At 45.6% G+C, this 22,055-nt stretch overlaps 1 protein-coding gene across 1 annotated transcript in view; it reads right to left on the bottom strand.

The window, feature by feature from the left end:
• Positions 1-572: 572 nt before the first annotated feature.
• Positions 573-22,055, bottom strand: part of LOC135399347 (uncharacterized) — a 68,281-nt gene continuing 46,798 nt past the window's right edge. Inside the window, exons 2-3 of the mRNA XM_064631229.1 lie at positions 20,907-21,047; positions 573-3,636 (exon numbers count right to left, since the gene is read on the bottom strand). Coding sequence (XP_064487299.1) covers positions 1,502-3,556 — 2,055 coding nt within the window. The 5' untranslated portion in view covers positions 3,557-3,636; positions 20,907-21,047 and the 3' untranslated portion in view covers positions 573-1,501. The remainder of the gene's footprint in view (positions 3,637-20,906; positions 21,048-22,055) is intronic.

Consider the following 22,055-nt stretch of genomic DNA (forward strand, 5'->3'; position numbering starts at 1 on the left):
ATTGTTCAATGGAACTCTATTCCTGGTATGATTAGAGAACTTTCTGTTAATGATTTCGCTAGCAATGTACACCTACTCCTGCTATAGCCTTTTTAAGGCTGCAGTATGTATAAATAAATAAATAAAATAAATAAAGCAATATGAGAAATATTTTGCGCATCTGGTACAAGGAGTCCTAAAGAGATGCATACAGGTGGAAGAATACTGATGGTGACAGTCATTGTCTGTTCTCAGTCCTCTCTTCCCATGGGAAACGCTAGAGTTTTAATAACAACAACAATAGATGATGACGATGATAAATAAGTTATAGGACCCTCTGCAGAGGGGACAACTTCCTTATTAAAACTCTCTAGCGTTACTTCGCATACACAGTCTCATTTCACTAATTAATTAGTCACTTACCTCGAATTTACGTCACGTTTTGCTAAGACCGACCCGGCTTACCATACAGCTTATGCCAGAGTCTCCATGCATGCAGTGAGATGTGCCCTTGTATTTCTGCTCGCAATATCCACACTTTGTCGAACACACCGTCTAGCCAGACGTAAAGGAATTACACAGACACATGAGGATACAAGTAAAAAACAGGCACACGCTTTTAATTAAAGCTTGTGGCAACCAATGGAGTAGGCGGACATCCTCTACTGGTAACAGAAGTGAGAGACTAGCATGTGGCACTTACACGTTAACGGTGTACTCAACAGAAGAGATACTTCACATCAAGCGTTATACGGAAAGCATTCACGTCACAAGCGTAATTGTGTCACGGTCAATGTGTGCAACACACGTAACTGTATCGTGCACGTAAACGTTTGGCGTACATCACCAGCAGCATAACTTTTACAGCAGAACTTTTCGTTATAAGCGTCCATTGATTAGAACTGACTTAGGGTTAGGTACAACTTGCCTGGTTTGGGTGTGTCATTTCAATAGAGCCGTAACTTCGTAGTACGGTACAATGTTTTATCCGGGGACGATTTTATTCACACGAACAATGCTCTAAATGCAGTCACGTCGGCACTCTCCTCCCGTGGCAGGAGTTTATCGTTGTTAGCGTGAACTCAGTTAACATTGGCGGCTAAGCAAGACTATAGGCTCTACACTAAAAACAGTTGCAAACCTCACATAAAGGATTCTAGGCTTATCGCTGCCTCGGTACTTGTGCTACGCTTTCGCCACACGAGGCTCAAAACACACAAAACAATTGCCTATCATCGGTCCAGTTCTTCTGCGGTTAACCTCAAATCACAGTCTAACCTTGTAAGACACGCGTAGAAGGGAGTTGAAATTATTAGGCGGAAACCACACTCACTTAAGAAGACGCAACAAACAATGCCATCTATAAGGTGCAGCATAAGTATTATCCAGTATCGTAAACAATGTGTGTCAGCACTGAAGCGTATAAGCGCTGACTCTACGTATCGTAATCTAATCTCTCCTGGTCCTTGTTGTGTATACACATTTATGATGGAAATTTCTTCCCCGACACGATCACAATCGCTTAATGCACTGGCGTAGCGGTTGTCTTCACTCGAAGCCACGGGAACTTGGTATTTCTTGGAATGGATTTGGATCGTCGCAGGTCTGTCTCGGACCTCGCCTTCGCTGGCATCACGGGAAGCTTGGGCTGTTTGTTTCCTGGACTATTGTGAACTTTGTTTTTCTGGTATACGGACTGACTTCTGGAAACAGTCGGCCGTACTTGAGGTTGTTCTGCTAAGCTACTAGACGACCTGCTGTGATGACTGACACCAGGAATATACAAAACCACCGTGTCTCTGCAAAAAGCTGGTTCACTAACACACGAGCTGGTTATCGACCCCGGTCCCCCGTTGGACTTTGAGGTGGGCGAGATCGGTTTGCTGCTGGAGGTGGACTTTCCATTCGCTGCCGCGCGTTGCCGAGCCTGGTAGGCTGCAGCCAGCCCACCACGAACCGGGGTGGCATCGCTGCAGACGGACCTGCCAGTATTTTTCTTGGAAGACATAGCTGAAGACGGTGGTTTCCAGGCCACACTGCGATCCGTCACATCTTCACCGTTAACCAGTATCTTTACCGGACTCTCGGGTTCCTTCTTAGGACGTCGTTCCAGCATCTCCGGCACTGGGGACGACTCTCTTGACTTTGGCTTCTTCTTTTTATCTGATTTGCCGAGCGTAGCTGTGTAGGTAAAGACGTAGCCTCCGCTTGGAACTGTGATGTCGTTTTGTGCCATCCCTTTACGGTAATCTTGGTCAGCTTCTCTCACCCAGAGACCAGATGTTGAAGTTGCCGAATCGGAGTGAGACGGGCCATCGGAGAGTCGAGACACGTTCTCATAGCTGAGTTCCTTCTTTCGAGAATCAAGACCACGAAGAACGCTACCAGGACGACTGTCGACGACAGGTTCACTAGCGACGCTGGACACGTCCGAGTCGTCGGTCTGCAGGTCAGCGTTTTTCTTCTTATTTTTCTGTCCCAATGAGAACCCGAAACTTCGGCTGGAAGTCTTGACCTTGCGGATGCTACCGTAGTCCGTGTCGGACGCGACACGACTCAACGTTGGCGAGGACGAAACACTTTTTTCTCGTCCATCGACGTCCGACGCGTATCTGTGGAAGCTGGTCACTCTTGGGCTCCCGGTGTCGTACCGGTGACTGGATCGTATCTCGGGTGTTGAACTATAGATGAGCGGTGGTGAAGTAGACCTCCGAGTGGACGTTTTCTTGGACTTGTCGACGCGACTGTAGAGGCAGTCGATGTCGTCCTCTGGGTCTTCTACCTGATGGAATGCCTCAACCTGGATTCCGACGTCTTGCGTTGTGGTATGTAGTCTGTTAGTTTCGTCCTCGTGTACTCCCTTCGTAAGAATGGACGATCTCTGTAGTCTTGGTGATCCAGCAACGCTCCCGTTGCCAATCGTATCGACGCCGTTGCTCTTATGATGCTCATGTCGCTTCTTAGTTAGAGGCGCGAAGATACCTTTCATCCCGTTGACCAGAGGATTCTTCTTTGAGGTAGGGGCTTTGGGAGGTCGTTGAAGCTCTAGAGGGGTCTCAGAACGAACCACCTCTTCAAGCGTTCGGCTCCTATCTATTCGGGACGGAGGGGAGGCTGACCGGTGCCTTACGCCTCCACCATTTTGTTGTCTCAACTCTGCTTCTCGGTTAAATTTTTGCACGATCCTTTTGACATGATTTCTTCGAACAACAGGCGAATCTGGCCGTTTCTTATCATGACGTGATCTGAGAAACTGTGTTGGTGATGATCGAGAATCGCGATGAGAGCTGGTGGTGACCACTTCTTCGAGCCCCGAATCGGGAATTTCGGGTTTTTGGTGGTGACGATTCTTGTAGACTTTGAACCAGAACCGTTTCTCCGGAGAAGGTTCACCGTTGGAAGGAGGGACATGCGAGATGTCGCCGTTGGAGTCGTTGCGTCTTGGAAATTTTTTAACGCGGACTGCTTTGCTGAAGCTAACCTTCTTTCCGCCAGAACCTCTGGACTCCACGCTTCTGTTAGACGTGTCCGAACGGTCCGACCGGGTGGAGTCGGCTCGATGGACTGCGGTTGGCATGGTGACGGACCGGTGAGCCGGTCCCAGATTCCGAGGGGGGTCCACCGCGCTTGCACTCAGGGGCTCCTCAGGCCACAATTCTGGAAGAAAAGATAAATAATATTGTAATCATGCAAGTTACCTAGGAAGCAATGTGTATCTTCGACATTTTGCGATAATTCGTACATCTAAAGCATAAAAAAGCCACAAAGAAAGCACATAGCCTGACATTCGTGGTTTGATCTGTCAGTCGTGGGTCTCATGGGTGGCCGGACCACGACATTGGGGCAGTTTACAGTAAAGCTGTGCCGATAGTTATTTTAGAACCGAACCGATTATAAAACGGAGCGAGTCGAATCGCACCGATAATCGAATCGGTAATGGAATAGATTACACAGCTGTTCGCTTCGGTATTCGAAAGATCCGAATGTTCGCGCAGCGGTAGCTCTGCATATGGCACTGTACAGCTCGGATGCGACTCGGAGTCACACAAGCTCTTAGGAACAAGCTATACACTTTCCTGGTAACACTTTTTTTGTTCTTTTTTGGAAGGCAGAGATTGAGGAAGGACGGCCGGAAGTGTCCTTTTGAGGACACACTGAGCAACCCAGCGAGGGAAGCAATCGACTGACATGGTAACCTGCACGAGAATACACTTCGAAGTGTGACCTGCGCGTGGGACACTAGAGAGCTGCGGGCAGTCGAAGGGGAACCACTTTACACAAGTACGGGTGGATCGCTGGGAGGAGCATTGTGATGGATATCACATGGCTGAATGTGAGCTGTCCGTAGAAGTGCTAGAAGCTGTAGGGCATGTTGGTTGGAACTGATTACGGTAGAACGCACTGAGGGTCGCTCCTATAGACGACGTGCACCCCTACGTCATTGATTACGTTTCACCGCCGCGCAAAGCATGCTGGTGTGCACCTATCAACCTTATCAGTCTTTTCGGCCAATCAGCTGACCCATTTTTCCCGCTTCTTGCGCACCACAGCAAAATATAGCCTCGAACCGGTCTTCTCGTTGCGTCACATGTTTGTAAACAGAGGGTCGTCTATACACCGTTTTCCCGTGGACGCCGCCATATTGAAAGCGCAGCGCCGTCTAGCCGGGGAAACATGTTGAAAACTGTTTACCGCACAAGCCAGAGAGAAGGAAAGCACACACGTGTCGTATGCTTCCTCCATGGTATCACTTTCCTCATTGCTGGAGTGTGCTGGGTGCGAAAGTGCTGGGGTGCGAAAGCGCTGGGGTGCGAGGCTGGCTGGAAAACTGTGTATAGATCGAGATTTTCGAAGTATAAGAATGCGAAGGATACGATAGGAAAATGGTACAGCAAGTTATCAAATCCAAGCTTAGCAATGTGATGTTACCCGCTTCAAAGAAGAATGGCGATTGGCTTATCATATTTTCGGGACCGTTATCGTGAACACTTTCTGATGTACCTGCCTGATAATTGTCTCGAAAACATGGTCGCCCTGCTTCTTTGAAGCGGGTGACATCACATTGCTTAGCTTCGTTTTGATATGATGTCCTGTATCGTGTCGTTTTCGTAGAGTTCTTTTGATGTACTAACACTGGCTAGTATCTCAGGGCACACGTATTTTCGATATATGGGTATGTGACAAACTGATCGGCTGAGAAACTATAGAACTTGGCGCCGCATGGTTTCTATTCTCCTATAAATGCAGGCGCATAACCCTTCTCGATTCCGAAGGTCTGCCGCCATACGTCGTCACTTTCTTTTTGACGTCCAACAGACCTTCACCACGAGCTGGCACGAATGCGAAATCTCTCGACCTGCCCCCGATGTCGAACGTATGCTACAGGTACGGTCTTTTTCCGGTCGTATAAACGGGGCTCTTCCTCGAGGATCCGTTGCGAAACGTAAAATATGGTAGTGCGGAAGAAGAGCGATTGTCTTCACGGCTTTTTGCGGATGAGGAACGACCTTCGGGTGAGCCGTGTAATAAGAAAACATTTTGGCCGAGACCAATTTCACAATTCCATCATCCCGGCCCCATTTCACACCCGCTGCACACGCAAATATATACCCATTGTGCGTACGAAGACGCCGAGATTTTTTTTCCCCTTCTTTTTTTCTTTTTTGCTTGGGAATTTTCGCGGAAAAGGGACGTGAGAGGTGCTGAAATCCATGGAGCATTTCGTTCTATCAAGCTTAATACTTCCCTCAGAAGTAATTTAACGCAATATGAAATAAATCAAGAAATACTCTTCGAAATTTCTCGCTCACAGTATTCTTTTTGGTTGTCAAATCTCTTGGGCACAAACCTCTGTCGTACATTATACGTATGGAAAACACCATTTCATGGGATTTTTCGGGTGTTTTTCTATTTTCTTTTTTTTTTCTTTTTTTCAACCGCGTTTGTCAACACTGTTATTACACATTTTAGTTGGGCCTCCGGAATAAAGTAGGGCATTTATTTATAGAACCAGCACTTTTTCACGCTGTGCTGAAATTATACACGGTACATAAACGCTGTGGTTGTTCGGAATAATTGCTAAAGTATATCAGCATTGCATATTAGACTTAGCAGTAGAAGTGCGGTGATCAAAACGAATTTACTTATTTTAGCTTATTTAGAGCTGTGCGAATAGCAAAATTTCCATTGCGAATAGTTTACGAATATTTCACTTACACTGCGAATCGAATCCGAATAATTTCTTCAGATAGCGAATCGAATTCGAATAATCAGAAAAGTCCCAATTCGAATAATTTCCAGTACCTCGTGGTGAAATATTTTGTGGTGTTGTGCTCATTAGATGATGTTCTGCTCCAAACATGTGAGCCTTTTCACCCAGCATAAAATATTATGAGAGAATGGTCCCTCTGTGTTGTGTATGGTAGACTGCATTAGTGGGATGAACTGCATTGAGAGTTAGTCAACATGTTCCATGCAGCCTGCTTTGTGTGCATCTCCTAATTTCTATGTTTACATTGTGAATTTCCTGTACATTTTTTAGAAACTGCTCATGATATTCCCATCTGTTACTGAACATAACTCTGAAAGTTGGGAGTACAGTTACTGGAACCTGCAATGCCCAGAGTACAGTGTTGACCATTAGCTCACAAAATTTGTAGGCTTTAGTGACAGAATATTGTAAACAGTGTAAAGCGGGCTTCACGTAACGCTCGAGTGTAATTAAGTGAAGCCGACTTGCAGCATGGAGCTGCACGCCAAAAGAACAATGGCGGTAACGTGAAGTGGGCTTCACCTAACTCTGGGATGTAATGAGGCGAAGCCCACTTGCAAAATGGCGATAGCGATACCTATTTCCAGTACTATTCAAAAAATATTCGAGAATTTCTAATACTGAAAATAGGTTGCGAATAGCATTCGAACAGCGTAAGATATTCGTTTCATATTCGAAATTCTGAATATTCGCACAGCTCTATTATTTAGTTATAATATCTCGGACACGATTTTTCAGTGAATGTGCTTCTTTTGTTTTTGCTTGATATTGTACCTGCGGGCATGAAATATCACGTTAGGACTTTATTTGAAACTCACTTTGACTGTTTTATTCTATCCATAGACGCATCTGTTTCACGTAACTTCGCCTTATGGATGAAGGAGCAAGTTTTGCAAAGTCTCGTGGGGAATATCTATGTACATCAGATAGATTCTGCTTTAGATCAGGGTTTCGTCTAATAGGTTGGTATTGATTACCTATAGATGCATGTGAAAGCAGCCCTGTTGATAAGGGACTTTTCAGTTTCGAAAACTTTCTCGTTCAGAACTGGCTCCTGCCTGTATAGCCCTGGCGCGCATAAAAAAAAAATTGCCAGGATATGAATGCACGTGGAAAAAAAACATCGCGCAATAGTGTGAACGTTTTGTTATTGCAAAAATCACGCTGGCAGTGGCAAGGCAGTGGCAAGGCGATGCCCACTTATGTGTGAGCCAGCAACGGCGAGATATTTCGGCAGCCCCCACTGTCGACAGCACAAACAAGGTCTTTAGCACCATGGATGCTATACCATCGATAGTAAAAAATGTGGATAACTTAGGTACTACTGGCCGAGACAGAATTGTGTTTGTCGTACCCACTAGTGATATGATTAGTGCCTGTATCATGTCGCTAGCAATATCGATGTTACTGCAGGTGTACCAATATCTATATATCAGTATATATCTATATTTGTCTGCATCTATGGAGGAACATGCATTTTAATGGGAATGACGCATTTAGCTCAGCTTAATATAAGAACACAATGTCTTCGCTCGTCAGCAAGTTAGCGAGTCTCTTCTTGTATAGGATTCCTTTAAAAGTAACACTATACCACCCTTATTCCTTATGATGATGTTGCATAACTGATGTGACCCTTGATTGTACAGGAATTGTAAAGCGACGTACTTCAAATCATTCCGTTTCGTATCTGCAGACTTTCCCCCTGAGCTCGTTTTCCAGTGGCCTCTCAAAGCATTGAGCTTGGCCACAGTAAACACTCTGTCCTAGTGTTTTTCGTTCAGATTTGCGCGAACGCCAGTTCTCTTTTCAGTGCGCGAAACAAACTATACTAACGTCCTGCTCTCCTGCCAACCACCTCCAAACTCTCACAGACTCACTTTATTATCTGGTAATATTATTTCGTGGTCATGTGACCTTGTTCGTTTCACGTTCTATATACGTAAAGTCATTCCTCGACTCATGAACTCTTGATTTACGATTTCCCGCGCTATATACACGGACGGTACCTCGTGGGAGAAGATATTCCCCCGATATTCCTGTCTCGTTTTATGAGCACACCGTTTCCGGAAAATGATGCGTCTCGGGGGAACCAACCAAGAATAGCCAAACATTCCTTTCGTCGAGTGATGAACAGTTCACGTCATCCCGCGGAACCCACCAAGGTACAGCGATCGAGTTTGCGCTGACCAGGGCAAAACTACCTGCTGGAGACGCTGCATCTACGGATTCGCTTTCTTATTTTCTTATTTTCTTCTTATTCGTTTTCTTATTATTCGTTTTCTACAGATGATGCCCAGATTTCCTGGGCAAGAATGGACAAAGAAACTGTCTTTTTGGAACAAACCCTTGAAATGGACACATCATGATGAACAAAGCGAGAGTGATGCGCCTATACAAATACGGGGAGGGACTTTAACCCTGAGATGTCGCATGTGCGGCACGCGTCTGACGTCGTCGCAATGCCGTGACGTTGCCGTATTTACGAATACGAAGCAAGCGTAGCGGAGAGAATGCCTGAAGATGGCGAGAATGCCGTGTATTTCCTGTCACACGAGGTTCGAAGCAATGATTTGCTTGCGAGGTTGCACAACAAAACACTTGCTGAAGGATGATTTTTATTGTCAGAATAAGAATTCTTCAGCATCGTTGCCATATAGCAACAACATTATGGCACATCAACGACAATGAAGACCGCTTACCCTGCCAATAGAAAAGTAATTCTTCAGCAAGCGCTCTGTTGTGCAACCTCGCCTTTTAGTGATCAACTGTCGCGACAGAAGTTATACAAGAAGCCGCAAAACACGTTCGACCGTCGTATCGGGTAAACAGAAGCCCTCGCACAAAGCGCACGAACCTGGTGCAGACGACACCGGATATGGACCGCAAGGTTCCGTTGCAAAACAGAAAGCGTGGTTCCGGATCACAGAGAGCCTTTTCGCCGTCCCTGGCATCGAGAGGGCCGAAGTAAAGAAGAATAACGCTAAGTATAAAAGGAGGACGCTAGCTACGAAAAGAGTGAAACCCCTTCCCGGATGTCACATCCTACAAAATAAAGCGGCGAACGTGCATTTTGTTTCCTGTACTCGACCGAACTGTGACATATTCATTCACGAGGCGCGTAGAAGGTGCTTGCATGACGGTGTGATAAGGATGATGTTGATTGTTATGGTTTTGGTGGTTGATGAAAGAGAGAAAAAATACGGTGTGGAGCGTCTATTACAGTCATGCGGCTTTTGTGAATCCAGCCTGTGAACTGCCTTGGTTTCGTCGGCATAAGACCAGCCATTACGAATTCTTCGTTATATATAGTTCTGTGGACGATACGCTCTAATATGCTGAACACCTTCTTCGATGCAAATTGGGTGTAATTTGGGTGTAAATCGTTTTGCACACCTCTGTGACACCCTCCTGCCCCCCCTCCCCCCCCCCCCCAATGGCTCTATGGGGGGGGGGGGGTGTTATATGGCTGTAATAATTACAGGGCCCGATTCTGAGGGTGTATCTGTGGCCACTGCTGTAAAAAGGGTGTAACTGAGCGAATGTTTTACAGTGTCGTGGAATATGAATGTCGTGTTCGCTGAGTCTTAATTTTTTTTCACACCAAAACCAGTACGAAACACAAACGCTGTCTTGATGGTGAGTTGGTACTCGGAGTAATTCCTCACTTCAGTGTTTTTTTTTTTTTTGTATGTGTGTATGTATAATCAAATTATGGGCACCTCACCCTTCGTTTTGACTGTAAGGCGAGCAGGGCTATCGAATTTGCAGACGCTCGCAAGACAAGCAATGTACAGAGTATCTGTTTTCTCTTGGATTCTAAATTTCTAAGAAAACAGATACTATGTTACATTGCTTGTCTTGCGAGCGTCTGCAAATTCGATAGCGGTGCTCGCCTTCCAGTCAAGACGAAGGGTGAGGTGTCCAAGTGTAATTTGATTATATATAAAACACTGAAGTGAGGAATTGCTTGGAGTATCTACTCACCATCAAGATGGCGTTTGTGTTTCTTGCTGGTTTTGGTTTTGGTTTGGTGCTGGTTTTGGCTTTGATCTCCTTTCAAATCCGCGTAAGCGGTGGAGGCAGGCAAAGTGGAGCCGGTCCTTCATATACTGGAGAAGGGCCCCATTGATAATGCGGTCCGCCCTCAGGTGGGCCGTGTCTTTGAATGCGCGGCCGATAAAAAAGGTCGTCGGGGCAGTATCGTTTGCGGTGCTGTTCCCGGGATGATTTTTCCTAAAATGCCTTTCTAAGTGAGCTTTCGGTTCGTTATCCCATTTATGTGACGTTTCAAATTGATCACTAAATTTAAGCGCGGCTATCCTTATCCGTATATCAGACCGAAATATTGGCCCAATATGGCACCAGTTCGGAATTGCTATATTGGTAGATTATTTGTCCACAATGCATTACGTTTTCACGTTACTTTGGCTGAAATGCATGATACACTTACTATGGAAACAAAGCTGCACACGTTACGCCAATGTTTAACGGTGCTGATTGACACTGAAAATAGAATCAGTTAGGGTATCACTCAGTTACACCCCAGATGGTGTACTTCCATCTTAAAGTGTTGATCTACACCAAAAAAGTAATCAGTTAGGGTATCATCCAATTACACCCAAGAAGGTGTATAAGATTTAAGAGTGATATACGGCAGCGAAAGTAGTAATTTAAAGTAGTAAGAGCGATATCCTGCTTGCAATATGCATTACTTTGTATACAGGACCGGCGGAAAAAAGAGCTATAGGAAAAGATGATGATGATTAGTATTTTAATGGCACAGCAGCGACGAAGGCAAAGTAGAAAAAAAAAGGTAAAAAGTACGGAGTCTGCCTTCCAGTGTTAAAGTACGAAGACAATTTCGTGTCTTCAGGATCCTGTCGAATATACAGTTTTACCCGTTACAGATTTTTTAATTTTAAAAAATGCCATGCAAACTACACGTGCCGTTCTTGCAGGTGGGTTATATTAGCGGAGGCCGTGTAGGCAAGCGTATGTAACTACTGGACGACTATTTAGCTAAATTAATTAATTACCTTTTTAACGGGACCTTTTCGGGGAAATGCGAGATAACAGAATTTCAGGCAATCATCATTTGAACCCACCCTCTTTTTTAAAGCTCGTGAAACGAGCTCGTACCTTGAGAAGGGCGTAGTTCTGGTTTCGACTCATTTGCATATCAAAATTTGACGATTTATATCTCGAAGTACGTGCTCGTTTTGCGTTCGAGTCACCTCCACCTCGGCTGTCTCGCATTTTCTCCAGAACATCTAATTAAAAAGTTCACTAATGAATTTTAGGTGACTAGTCGCCGAGTAGTTACAAGCGGTTTTCCACAGTGTGCCCGCCAGGCCGCATAACCCACCTGTGAAAGCTGCATCTGTGTAGCTTACATAGCTTTGTTATTTTTAAAAAAGGAAAGAAACTAACGGATAAAAATGAGCACCTTTGTATATGCCATTACAGCCTACGTGTCTCGCACCGTTTTTCCAGATATATTGTTCCTCCTATAGGTCACGCGGAATATAAAATTAATTTTCAGTTTTGATAGGTTTGACGCACAATCTGTCATGCGTGTGGCAACATTGTTCCTCAAAGGTCGACTTCCACCTCGTCGCCACAGGTGCTGGCGCAGTCTTTCAACCTATGGGACTGTTGAGCAAAGAGTGAGAAAGTGCGCGCTGCAGTTGCTAGGATACGGACACTCTCAATGACGTCACCAACTCTTCGGAGAATCCGAAACTATCAAGTTTTGTGGGTTCTTTCGAAAATTCGTCGAAGCGCGCAGTGAGCACTGACGACATTTATATTTTCCGTACCGGGTCTTGAGAGGTTGAGTGAGATGGTCCCTCCTGCACAGGCTTCGTCGCAATCACGTGGTCTCAATGTAGCGTTCGGATCGGATCGTACTGGATCCGACCGGGTGCGGATACTGTGACAGCAGCCTATGCTCCAAATGTGTCGTCGTAGCGAACATTGAGCACGTCCTAACGGAATGTGAGCCCTACGAAACGGAGAGGCGGCAACTCTGTGCTGAATTGAGTATATTGCTAGCCGACAGACATTCAACCTGGCTACAATTTTTGGCCCATGTCAGAGCTACTTGCAACACCGTCGATGTCTTCTGATGTTCTGGGAGTTCCCCTTGTCTACCGGTTTGCTGCAGTCGCTGTAGAGTCTTATGCTGTATCTCAATGACCATTGGTGCTTCTTTCATGTGTGTGTGTGTTTTCCCCTCCCCTCACGGCGAGCCCTTTCACCCCCCCCCCCCCCCCCACCACCACCACATAACTTTAACTTCATTCTCATATCTCGCACCAATGTTTCGCGTGTAATGGGGTAGTGTACTGCTCTCCGGCGGTGAATCACCCCATGTGATAGTCACGATTTATTTGTGTTGAGTGAGGCTATCATCTTTTAACTAGCGTTCGTTTCGAGCAGTGAACATATTTTCGAGCTGTATACACGAAGCTGTGCTCTCGTGTCAATGCCTTACGAATCTTTCGGCCCATGAGCGACTTCCGCGACATTTTTTTTTTTTTTTTTCGTTGAATATGTATCGAGGGTTGTCTATATACATATTCTTGGCGAAGAGGTGCGTAGTCTTGTTCCGGTCGTATGCTTCGCATGCAAGGACCCTCTTTCCCCTATGACGTGCATCCCTCGCTGACGTGACAAGCCGCTTTTACAAATGCCGAAGCGGACGGTACAGCTTTCACAGAGCTTATACGCACGCATATTTTCGAAAGTGGGCATTGAGCAAAGGTCTCCCAGAAGCGGCTTCGAAAATAGCTGAGGGACCAAGAAGTTATAAACTGTTATGTTCAGAGCCGACCTTGCAGGCGGCAAATTAATGTGGTGCTGCGCGGACCTCCACGTAAATAAGCGCACATAAAACGAACTGGACTGCTAGCCATTACTCGCTAAATGTGTACGTTAAAACGCACTTAAGCCTTCCTGTTTGTTGGTGAAGCTCGGTTAAGTGCTTACGCAACTCATTTGTCATTATGCTGCAAAAGCAGGGCTAAAGCATAAAGGGGAGAAAAGCGTACGCAGTTGGTTGCATCAGAAGTGCAAAGTATAGTTTAGCATAGCAACTGCCTTTATGTGCGCGACTACAGCGCGGTGTTGCGAACACCACGGCCTATGTTAGTGGATAGAATGAAAAGGCGCCGAGCATTTGTTCGTGTACCGTTAACACGTGCGTTTCGTTGGAGAGTGTAACTGCACCGGGAACAGTAGAGAATGCAAGCAGACCGGAAGCTAGGGCACACTTCACTGACATCATACCACGACCTACTGGATTATAACGACCATGCCATGATCGGCAGCGCTTACGAGGATCCCATCCGCATGATCCACTAGGGGCGCTACTCATCGGCCTGCGAGATCTACATCATGATTGGACAATGGAAATTTGAATTTTGAACGCACAGAAGCGGTCGTACGACTACCGTCGCAGACGACAGCAACAGCTCCTATGAAAACGCGTAGAATGATTACGATAATCAACTTTAGAAAGAAGCATCTCCTCTGGGACATCCACCGCTTGTACAAAAATACTAAGGCAAGCTCAAGCACAAGGCATTGCAGAAGTTGGGGAAGCAATAGCCGGGCTGATTAGTAGCGCCACTGCTAGCTTCCAAATGCGGCGCTGGGAAGAGGTGCTTATGACGTGGTCGTTATGATCTAGTCGGTCGTGCATCATACCAACAAGATTACCACAGTGGTGCCAAAAGAATCCATCCTTGTAGCCACCCTCAAGCGGTCGCTTGTGGCAAAACCGCCATCTTGTCACGACCTGACGTCGTAGGTAGTTCCGTTTTGGGGCCACGTAAATTTGTTTGTATCGTGCTCTGACGCATGCAGATGTTTTCCCGACAGCGCAAAAAAAGGTTTAATGGGCATATTTCGCTGCTGTAAATTCAACGGTGCTTCTTTCTCGACGTGGCACTTTATTCCTACGAGGTATATATGTGTACCGCATCGGTTGAGAGAGCGCCGGTAGTTCTTGCCATATCACTGGGTATGCCCAGCCACACGGGGCCAGGTTTGCAAACTTACCTGTTTTATTGCGAGAATATTGAAAAAAAAATCGTTACTGAGGGCTAAAGATGTAAAGTGTATACGGGTGTCCACGCTAAGTGTGAACAGATATATATAAAATATATATATAGCACTTTTTCCAAGATGAAACCAACTGCAATATAGCATATGCTAAAGGGCACTCCCTAGCAGGGCATTAGCAAAGTCCAAAGGCAATGTCTTAATTAACTTTCATTAATTAACTTTTTAATTATAAAAGCTACAAAGTTGTCCCAATGAGAACATCTGTTCCTTTCGGTCACCTGATATCGTAGCCGTTTTCAGAACAAAAATCCGTTCGATAAATGGCCCGCAAGAAATTCGTGAAAGAACGCAATTTTTTTCTTTATTTTGTTCATTGCGCTTCTTAGAAGACGCGTCTTTCTGCGTTCCTTCACAATTTTTTTGCGGGCGATCTATCGAACGGATTTTTGTTCTGAAAACGGCTACGATATCAGGTGACCGAAAGGAACAGATGTTCTCATTGGGACAACTTTGTAGCTTTTATAATTAAAAAGTTAATTAATGAAGTTAATTAAGACATTGCCTTTGGACTTTGCTAATGCCCTGCTAGGGAGTGCCCTTCAGCATATGCTATATTGCAATTGATTTCATCTTGGAAAAAGGGTTATATATATTTTTAAAAAATCTGTTCACACTTAGCGTGGACACCCTGTATATGACGCACAAAAACAACAAGCGCGTTCTTTACAGACCACCGACGGTGGGCGCCGCCATGTTTATTGTCACGTTTGCGTCGACGTTTGTAATGACGTGAGACAAGAACCTGTCCAGAATGCGTTGTGTTCGTCTGGCACGCAGTGGTTTATCTAGAATCGCAAGCACGGCCTGGGAGGAGGGTCATTATTACAGCTAGCGTTGTAACAGCTTGATGTATCATTGTCCGCGTATGGTTCAAGTTGTAAATAACGGAAGCCCCCTTGTAGGGGGTGTCGCCAAACAATTTGGGGGAGGGGTCGGGATGACTTACAGTTGGCACGTCTACCGTCCACGGACAGATATATCGGGGGTCCTCTGTGATGCCAATAGAACAGCTTACAGCAGAGGAGGTACTGAAGGAAGCGCCTGGCGCAATCGTATGCCGACGTCGAAAGAGAAGCCAGACACAGGAAGCGAAGCGAGAGCATCATGGTGGCACAGAGCATCAAACCGAACCGGAACCGAAAACCAGAAAGAATCGTTATTTTTTGCCGGAACCCAACCGAAAACGCCGCCGCCATCTTGGAGCTGAACCGGAGCCGAACCGATTTAGATTCCGGTTACTCGTTTCAAAACCGGTTTCAAAGCATCGAGATTTCGGTTCAGAGTGACCGGATCATGCGAGATTCTTTGAAACTCGAGTCTCCAATACAAGCGGAAATGCATAGCTGGACGCCCGAATCGATGACGACAACGTCGGACAACCGCGCTCTGTAGTTTCGTTTTCCTATGGCGGGCTGGTTTTCCTGTGGACAAGCGTTCTTGTCGCAGCTTTGCGGCTAACACGTTGGAAGGATAGGGAAGCTCATACCTGAACCGTTTGTAACGTAAAAAGGTGATCTCGTTGAATGCCATTTGGGGATACAACAGAGTTTGTTCTAATATAAAATTACCGGCATTCTTTACTGTTAACGCTAGGACACGAGAATAGACATAAAGCTTTCGGGACTTTCCTACCGTTTATTGTAGGGCATATACCTTGTGCAATAAAACCGGTTCGGAACCGGTTTAGAGCATCTTTAACCGGTTCGGAACCGATATGTGTGTCCTCCTGGAGCTGAACAGGAACCAGACCGGAAAAAATTTCGGTTTCATGCTATATGGTGGCCGTCACGGACACATTCTCGTCTGGCTCCACTCCTTATTTGCAGAATGTATTCCCCATCAAAACTGCTAACGCTAACTTTTGTTACCCAGCCCTTTTCTGCTTCATAAATACGCGATGACTTTCTGACCAAAAATAAAGCGCCCTCTTCACGAGCCTTCACAAACAGAAGCGCCATAAAGGTATGGCTGTCATTTTCATATACCTTTATAGCAGACGGCAGGGATGTGGTATTCGTACAAGGCCATTTATGATTTGAGATAACAAAAGGATATGCACCGAAGATCTTGACCCAGTTTGCCTCACGTGTGTCGCGTTTTGTACGCGACGACTTCCAAGAACAACGCCGGTCTTGCCGCAAGAAGGGGAGGATCCGCCTTTTGTTTTTCAATTGCTGAGTCATGCTAATTAATATTCGTCGCTGCTCAGTGGAGGGAGAGAAAGAGGCCCCGTACGAGTTGTCAAGTCCATGAGGTGAAGCAATGCCAATGGAGCTGAAGCATATACATCTTGACCTAGTCGCATGCATTACAGAGCAGTTAACCTCAAGTTTTCACTTAGGAAAATGGCTTCAAAGTTTTGGGTGTATCGCCCGTTTATCCCGCGGGTCACGGCCTGTACAGGTGTCGAAAGGATTTGAGACAGGGACACGGAAATGGCGAGCGATAGCCTTAACTGATTACATAAAAAATTAGCATGTATACATGGGTAGAGTAAGGATGCTTCGGAAGCTTTGATATGGAGTTGGCACGTTGCCAGTTCTGCTGCGAATTTATAATTAATGAGTATGGTCAATGTTAGCCACTTGCTTTCGCTAGATGTCGCGGTATCGTTGCAGATTTCGGAAAAAGACATTAGGGGTAATGAAGTATCGAATACTATACGGTATAGGGTCTGACTTTTCCGGGATAAATCTGATTCCCCCGATTATTCCCTCCCGATTTTCTTCTTTTTTTTTTTTACCAGTTCGGGTTAAACCCCATTTCTCCCCGAATTCCAATCACGTATAAAGTTGTACCACGTATCACGTGCACTATTTACTAGCAAGTTATACGAATGTGTGATGTAGATATTACTTGAGTGCGCCAATAAGTATGAGAAGCACATTTGATGTTGCAACAACAACAACAACAACACCTACAACAACAACTACATGATGTTGCAAGGTATGCGCAACCAATCGTAAGGTAAATCGCAAGGTATGTATGTTTGATCAATATATACACTTTAACCGTGGGTGGCATGCTTGATAGAAAGCAAAACACGAAAAACACGATAAGACCCGAGTTCGCTGTGAATTACATATTTAAAAATAGCACCCGATTTTTCCCTCCCGAATCCGGTAAATACGTTTAACCCGAAAAAGTCAGACACTAACACAAGGACCCAGGAGACCGTGCGGCACGCGGTTCCTCCATTAATTAAAGACCATCTTCTTAAAGCCGGCTACGTGAAATTACGTCGCCATTTTGTATGGTTCTCACGTTACCTCTCTTGTGAAAACCCTTTTAGCGGGTACCTTTATCTCTCTTGGCAGGGTACTTAATCAATAACGTAATGAGAGGTTTCCTATTTCCTTCTCCTTTACACACAACTTTTTCTTTTGTTTGTTTTCGAGCCATTAAGTCGCTCTATTGTGGATTAAAGTATCCAGTGTGCCCATTATTCATTCAGACTTAGTGCAATCCCTGCTATTATATCTGGGGGGATAGCAGCCGTGACCTTGAGCTATGCAACATGAGGATGGGATACAGGTGTGTACGGAATTTAATGATGCCGCGGCATTCGTTGATGAAGGGAGTGGACAGTGGTGTGCCACCAACACGGTATGCTATAAGCTTATGTTCGTATGGGTGAAAAAAAAAAAATATAAAAGTAGCTATGCATTATGTTTGATGTCGCAGTTTATATTCTCTGATTTCGTCTGTATCGATTGAAAGAAATACTGATCAGTTGATGCAGGACACCGTAGCAAACTATCACGTCTATACAACGCAAGGTCCATTCCTATAACAAATTGTGAACAAATCGAAAGGTATACGCATACTCGTACCTCCTGCTGAGCCAGCAGTGTATAAAGGTTTGGATAGTGCTTTGTAGCAGCGTCAACCTTTTTTGTAAAGCTTATGCGTTTATTTTCGCAGTTTTACAATTTTGATCGTTCGTCTTCAGTAAATTTATGTATCGTAGACTTCACAGCGACAGCAACACGCGACCAAACAACAACAACAACTTTATTGCGAGATGATGAATGGGGAGTTTCATCGCCGGGGGCGATACTCTACCGCATTGCTGCAACACGTGATAGCTTTAGGAACCAGAATAGAATAGAATAGAATAGAAAGAAAAATATGGAAAGCGGCGGGAATGGTTGCTTGGCAAAGCATAAAAGAGGGAGAGGCTTTCGATATTTCTTTGTACGAAGAAACATGAGACATCGAAAGTTTTTTACTATACACAATCAGAGAAAACTACTGGTGTATTGAGCCGTGCGTAAGACGGAGGTGTGTGTGCGTGTGTGCGTGTGTGTGCGTGCGTGCGTGCGTGCGTGCGTGCGTGCGTGCGTGCGTGCGTGCGTGCGTGCGTGCGTGCGTGCGTGCGTGCGTGCGTGCGTGCGTGCGTGCGTGCGTGCGTGTGTGTGCGTGCGTGCGTGTGTGTGTGTGTATGTGTGTGTGTGTGTGTGTGTGTGTGTGTGTGGAGGGGGGGACTTTATCTTTGCAGAGGTCTCACTTTACCCTGGTCACCAGCCTCTCACGAGACTGAGCAGGGCCGATTTTTATTAAGACACCGCGCGGTGCACCTCTAGCATAATATAAGTAATTTAAAGCCTTCCTCATACGAGCATACGTGTTGGATCGCGTGACGTAACACCGGTGACGTAAAAGCGGAGACCAGAAAACCAGACATTTCCCCTGCAGCGGTCGCATACAATCGTTAATTAATAACGCTATCAATAATTCATTAATCGCTGCGCTTACACTACAGTATCGTACGCGTTTCTATGCTTCCGAGAGATAGACGTATCTCACGCCCTGATCTTCGCAGCGTGACCCACTCGCGTTAGGTGGCGCATATTCAAGTAGCACGCGATGTTCATTAAACTGCAGAGATACATCGCATACTCTTGCCATATTGTAAGTGCGACTCCGCGTAGATCACTAGAGCGTGGCAATTTAGCTTTACGTGGTAACGCTATGGTGCGACACATGGCGTCGCGTGACGTTAGTATGTGGCGGAACAGAGCTATAGAACTGGAGACTTGATGAGTGCATTTCACTGCATGCTTGATTGAATAGTAGTTGTGGGGATACGTGACACACTGCGAAATGATGATATGATGAGGCTTCGATTGGGCTTGCACTTCTGCGGGAATGCCATCAGACCTGTCATTGAACTGCCAGTTCCTCTCATGGTTCTCGCTTGATTGAGGGATGTGTCCTCGCTATTTTTAGTGCCTTAAGCGTCCCGTGCTATAGCGTAATTGATCCTGAAGAAATGGTATTTTGAAAATTGATGTCTCGCAGTCTTTCGCCAAATTTATCTTCATCTCTCTTCAAAACTCACTCATGCTCAATGTGGCAAATGAGATGAGCATGAGTGAGTAGATGGAGAGCGGAGCAGGGAGTGAATGAGCATGAGTGAGCAGACAATGAGTTAAACGGGAGATATGGGCGAGCACAGCGGCCGTCAGAGCCGAGAGCAGGCGTCACAAGTGCCGATGTCTGCTCATGAGACATGCCGGAACGAGAATATGTATTAAAGCGGTGCACTCTTAAAAATGAGGGGGGGGGGGGGGGGGTGTCGAGGTAGCTTGCCGTTGTTGGCCGCACTCAAGTGGGCATCGTCACGACTATAGCCAAAAAAAAGGAAAAGAAAGTGGGAGAAAGGGGAGTTGAGGACTTCAAAGTGATGTAGAGGCAGGATGACCGGTACTGATGGGAGTGTATAATGCCACACTCTTAAAAATGAACTTCACCGCATAGCACGCTCCTAGCCAACCATAACCTCGAATGATATCGTTATCTGCCCTGATTTGATGAAAACGGGAGACGTACGCCTTTTTTGTGACACTCATGCTGTGTTCATAATTGTCACAAAGAAGGCGTACGCCTTCCGTTTTCGACAAATCAGGGCAGATAACAATATCATTCGGGGTTATGGTTGGCTAGGAGCGTGCTATGCGGTGAAGTTCATTTTTAAGAGTGTGGCATTATACACTCTTAAAAATGAACTTCACCACAGAGCACGCTCCTAGCCAACCATCAGCCCGAGTGACATCGTTCTCTCCCCTGATTTGTTGAAAACGGGAGGAGTACGCCTTTTTGTGACACTTATGCAGAAATGTTAATTGTCACAAAAAGGCGTACGCCTCCCGTTTTCAACAAATCAGGGGAGAGAACGATGTACTCGGGATGATGGTTGGCTGGGAGCGTGCTATGTGGTGAAGTTTATTTTTAAGAGTGTAGGGCCCATCGACGTCGACAACCGTGTAGTTGTGGAGGGAGAGAGGCAGAGAGAAGCGAACGAGCGCGGACGCCCGATACATCAGGATCTGAAGATTGCCCTATATAAAGCTCCCGCATTCAAAGGTACACGCAATTTCTTTATATCACATTAGTGATTAGTGAAAGGTTGCGGTGAAAAAAGTACCTTCCAATAAACTGATCAGTTCTTGCGTACGCGGAACGATAAAATTAGATACGAAAAAGAAGAACATGGAGGATGATAGATGTGTCATAAGCTCACCTCGTTAATAATGTGGCCACGTTTTAGAATGTCTGTTGCACGCGCGATAGAAGTCCACTTCTGACGGATGATTGCTCAGTCCCTGGGCGTTGTCTTGCAGCAAGAATTCCAAAGAGTGCCCGAATGGGCATCATGTGAGGCCTGCGGGTAGACAACAAGAAGGTGAATAATCGAATTAAAAAGCCGGAGTCGTAGCAAATACAGATTGTGCTTTAAAGTAGAACGACGGAGAACACTTCTAGGTAAATTGGTTGGTCTAGCGATTATTATACATTTTGATAGCATGGCAAAAATAGAAGACTGGGTTTGTCCCGCCCCCAACTCTGCAGACTGACATGCATTTGTCTGAAGTGTTATTGAAATTACTTGCAAGCGTTATGGTCCTGTAGGAAAAAAAAAAGTCAATCGAAATCAAACTCTTTGCATTTTCGAAGGCTTATCCCACTCAAACAGGTGGGTCAAAGTCGCCATCTTGCCATGTATTTCGGCCCATTCCCCGCGTAAAACAACGGGGATCGCCATCTTGTGGGACGGTTGTTGCCAACATCGAAAAATCTGCCACCTAGATTTGTACCGAAGTAGAAATTATCTGCAAACAATGTGCACCGAGCATGCTATTTCTCAAAATAGCCACTTCAATCCGTATCCAATCCAGCGTGAGTTATGGCTGCCGTCGCTCCTCAGTGGGTGTGTGGATGTGTTCACGGTATTTCCAATCACTGCGGACGCACGATCCTGTCCGTTCTGTGCAGTTGTGTCTGTGGACTGTGATGTTCCTTAAATATTGTGATGCTCGCCAGCCAGCTGAGGCTGCTTTGGATGATGTAGGTGAAGAAGGTGCCCAGCGTAACTCTACGACGCATCTCTCTACGACGACATTGTGCGAAGAAGTGACTACATTTGTACATTCATGCCCGTCGTCCTGCGTATGTTGGCAAAACACTTCTTCATTAGTGCGCAGATTATGTTTTGTGATTGCCAATAAACGGCAGTACTTGAAGTAGGCAGCTTTGTTTTCGCTTTCGCAAGTGAAGAATGTTTTCTGTCACAAGTGCTTTGTGAAACAATTTTCTTCTCCAACGACCCTGAAAGCTATGTTGCGAAGATTTGCCAATGAAAATTGTTTCAAACGCTATTCGTAACTACAAA

The sequence above is a fragment of the Ornithodoros turicata genome, chromosome 6 (assembly GCF_037126465.1).
Source record: "Ornithodoros turicata isolate Travis chromosome 6, ASM3712646v1, whole genome shotgun sequence".
Taxonomy (NCBI): domain Eukaryota; kingdom Metazoa; phylum Arthropoda; class Arachnida; order Ixodida; family Argasidae; genus Ornithodoros; species Ornithodoros turicata.